This window comes from Scardinius erythrophthalmus (genome assembly GCF_964197995.2).
Source record: "Scardinius erythrophthalmus genome assembly, contig: HAP1_SCAFFOLD_748, whole genome shotgun sequence".
Taxonomy (NCBI): Eukaryota; Metazoa; Chordata; class Actinopteri; order Cypriniformes; family Leuciscidae; genus Scardinius; species Scardinius erythrophthalmus.
Genome location: NW_028295873.1, coordinates 13,547 through 17,879, shown reverse-complemented (window position 1 = coordinate 17,879; position 4,333 = coordinate 13,547). Strand labels below are relative to the sequence as shown.

Here is a 4,333-nt window from a genome sequence, read left to right as displayed (position 1 = left end):
GTACCGCTGCCAGAACTCTGAATGAGCCACTGCTGCCGGCACCTGACATCAAAAGATTAAAGTAACAAAAAAATTACATCTTGAATAATGTGCCCAGACAAAAATCAGATGGTCAATAAGAATGTAAATTAAAGGAGGATGAAGCATGATCATACCATTTTAGTATAGAGAGCTCTTATGGCAGGACTGTTGACCAGCAGTTCAGAGATCTCTGCCTTCCTCTCTTCTAAAATGAAACTGGAGAGCCAGGAATCAAACTGTTGTGGAGGGCCTGGAAAGACAAAAATACATGGAATTAGGGCAAAGACACAAATTTCACAATTCCATTAGATTTGTTTCACAAGCTTGCAATATGATTCGATTCAATGTTGATTAATTGGGGCCTATCAGAAACATCACTGTAATGTTAAAGGATAATTCCGGTATTTAGCACTTTGAGTCTCTTTTCTGGTTTGTTTTGGATGAACTAGAGTGGTGGACACAGAAGTTTTGACGATGGGTCCTGTCTTGACTTTTTGACTCTTTTGACTTTAGAATCGCCTTTGACCGCTTCAGAGTGGCTGGCTACGGGCACGCACGAACATGTTGATAATTGTTCGTTGATGATCCAAAACAAGTAGCGTAGCGAAATACAGTTTCTGTCGTGTTTTATTTGCCATTTTGTAAAATCCCATTGATTTCTGTTGGAGGACTCATTGCTCGCTGATATTACTGCGCTACCGGAAATGGAAAAGGGGGCTGTTTACATCAAGTGGTCAGGAGCGTTATCATACATTGCGCCGATATATTTGTTTTTAATCATCAACGAACACCACTAACCACTCGGTGAGTTGCACAGTTTTGAAAACGAACGTTAAGGGTTGTTTTAAGGTCATGTTCGTGCGTGCCCATAGACAGCCACTCTGAAGCGGTCAAAGTCGAGACAGGACCCATCGTCAACATTTCTGTGTCCACCACTCTAGTTCATCCAAAACAAACCAGAAAAGAGACTCAAAGGGCTAAATACCGGAAATATCCTTTAACAGAATTTGAAAGCTGAGACTTGTTTCATATCAAAAGTAACAAAGCTCATTGTGATTTATTGGATGGGAGGTCCTACAAAGTTTTGTTCATTGATCAACTGAAAACAGCATAGAAAGATTGATCCTCTGCATTTAAGAATCATAATCGGTTCTTCAAAATGAGAATCGATTAAAATTGAGAAATCGATATTTTTAACCAAGCCCTACATGCAATACACATCAAACACTTGAACTTGAACAACACACATCCCTGCTTGAGAAAGAGACATACCGTCTGGCTCATTGCAGTATGTAGCAGGGTCTGCTTGAAGACTGTAGAGTCGAGCCTGAGAGGAAAACCAGAACATGTCAATCAAAATGATGGAATACTGACACTCTACTGTCCTCTATCAACAAGTTCATGAAAACAAGATTCAATTTAGCAAGTGATTCAACAAATGATATGCATATATTTGTCATGGCTATGACTGAACAATAAACCCCATCATGTGTCCCTCACACATACATAGTATATATATTTCTAAAGAGTGAATGTGGCTGACCTTGCCGCTGTCATACACCTCTGTTGTGCCTGAAGGAGTGGCCACCAGCGTGATGACATCACAGTCGATGGTCATGTCTTGGGGAGGGGCCAAAGTGTCTGTGATCACACCCAGGATATTTGAAAGGCCCTTCTTCACCTTTTCCGTGGCCTCTGATGAACCTTCAACCTAAAAAGCAGCAGCTTAAACCCTATAATCTGTGGCTAGGGTTTACATCTACATAAACTAACCTAAAGAGATGTCTACTCTTAGCACTGAAGACCAAACACTATACAATTAACATTGTTTTGGTGTGATGTAAAGTAAAATTGTTTCCTTACGGCCAGTTTGCTCTTAACAGCATTCGCTGTCGCAACAATGGAGCATGTTGTGTCATGTTGGACCACGCTGGAGAATTCTGTCAGGTCTCGTTTGATAAACTCGTACGCCTCGGCTGACTGTTGAGAAAACAGAATATATGTATGAAATATTGAACAAGAAAACAAATGTAATATTTATGTAAGATTTAAAACTAATTTAATCTACAACGGGGTCCAGAAATCTGGCTCCATATTAAATATCTGGGATTTATTTTAATAAATTAAACCGTTTTAGATTTAAAACGAAGTAAGGTTGTTAAGACAGAAATATAAATGAGAAATAATTTTTCTACACTAATAAAGCAAGAGGGGAGCGAATATAAAAAATACATGCTGATTTTCAATAACTTCACTTAAATTGTTCTTCTGATAAAATAAACATTTTATCAAATTAGAAAATAATGCAAAATAGAAGCATTCTCACTAGTGATTCAAAACGTTCAACACCGTTTGTAGCCATTGCTTTTCCAAAACACATCATTGAGAGATTCCTCAAATATTATCCATATCATAAAGTCACACTGGAACTGATCTGGATTACTGGTCTGGATTTCTCTCACCTTGTCTTTGACGGTCTGGAAGCTCTGTGTCAGCCAGCCTCCCCACCATCCTCCTTCCCTGAAATCAGCAGACATGACTCAAATGATAAATAATCATCAGACGTGTTACATTTGGGTCCATCCTGGCATACAGTGCCATTAGAACTCTGTAACCTTAAAAATGGATATGCATGTGTTGTAATTTAAGGAAGTATTTATGTTTCACCATTATATGAGGACTGAACTGAACTGCACAATAACATCACTGTTTTCTCAAGAGCAGCTGTATATAATTTATGAACTAAATTAATAACTTTTTACAACAAAAAGTGAACCATTACTGAACTTAAGCTGGAATATGACACTATTTTCTGCTGTACAGCATTATTTTCCTATTATCACTGTAAAGCTGCTTGTATTGTACCATCTGTATTGTAAAGTGCTATATAAATAAAGGTGATTTGACTTGTTTCTGTATAGAAATATGCTCTAGTCAAGCTTAGGCACTTAAACTTCACTAATTAAACCTGATTATTTACACAATGGCAAGAAAATGAACAGGATGTGAGTGACTGGCGACCAAAGAATTTACAATTCTCCAGTATGTTAATAGTAAAACTGATATAAAATCAAACTAACCTATGTAATTATAATTCTTTAAAACAAAAATATTTAACCTTCGACATATTTGAGGTACAGTAAGTCCTACATAGGATAGGAATGACTCATAATCGATAAATCATGTGTGCAAATAGTCTGACTTAATCATTCTGGAACAATCTGCGACATGCGTTCATTTCAATGACTCTGACCATTCAGTTTCATCATTTTACTGTGATATACATGATCTATGTTTTTTTAAATGTTTATATGGGATGGATTTATAGGAATATTACAATAATAACGATGACTGTAACATGTATTTGTCTTTCATGACTTCGTGATATTTTTGTAAACAAACACGTCCGACTTCCTATTTCACATCCGCCAATAAAACTCAACATTTACAAAGGACACAGAAATCTCTTTAACGCGGATATACACTCTTCAGAGTGGAATTACTGTTGCAAAACGCTAATATATTAATTATATCGTGCATTAAAATAAAAAAGTGAACATTTGTCTGCAGTAAACTCACCCGTCAGCCATCTTCATCGCATGACGACATCCGTGTGAACTGAACTCTGACCTCACCAAAGCGTCAAAATAATATTAATAAACACCACACTAAACATAGTGAAGATTATTTACTAATGATTTTAAGAGTGATATAAACCAGTAAATTGCGTTAAAAAAGTGAACGTGTGTTTGAATTAGTATGTAAAAATATTTTTTAGTAAGACTGCGGCGTAAGGCAACCGCAAAGGATCAAGATTTGTGATGAAACGCGAAAACACCTGTCATTACACTGAAGGCCTCTAGGGGCCGTCAAGAGCAACAATCACACATTACAAGAGACTAATTTTGAATAAATAAATAACGCTTAATATATTTCTTATATATCTCTCTATATATATTTAAAGGTTATATAGCACTATTTTAAAAATGTAAAAAAAATGTGGGATCTGACTTTGTAGTGAATACAGCTACATATAACTGTCTTCACTATAGTCATATACAATATTTTATACATTTTTTAAATAGTGCTATATAGTGCTAGTGTTAATATATATATATATATATATATATATATATATATATATATATATATATATATACACACACACACATGTAAATATAACAGGGAAATGTGGCCCTGGTTGAACGTCCAGTGATAAAAATAAATTTAAGGGTGATTTTATTTATATTTTACATATGGGTAATTTTTTTTTTATATATTTTATCATTTTATATATTTCATTTATATATAT

At 35.4% G+C, this 4,333-nt stretch overlaps 1 protein-coding gene across 1 annotated transcript; it reads right to left on the bottom strand.

Annotated features, from left to right (window-relative positions):
• Nucleotides 1-3: 3 nt before the first annotated feature.
• Nucleotides 4-3,621, bottom strand: LOC308686755 (BSD domain-containing protein 1-like; the record flags this gene model as incomplete). Its single annotated transcript, XM_081395190.1, has 7 exons — nt 3,601-3,621; nt 2,484-2,541; nt 1,885-2,001; nt 1,565-1,732; nt 1,294-1,348; nt 156-271; nt 4-42 (listed from the first exon to the last, which is right to left on the bottom strand). Coding segments are annotated over exons 1-7 (570 nt in total), but the record flags the coding sequence as incomplete, so codon positions are not given.
• Nucleotides 3,622-4,333: the final 712 nt, after the last annotated feature.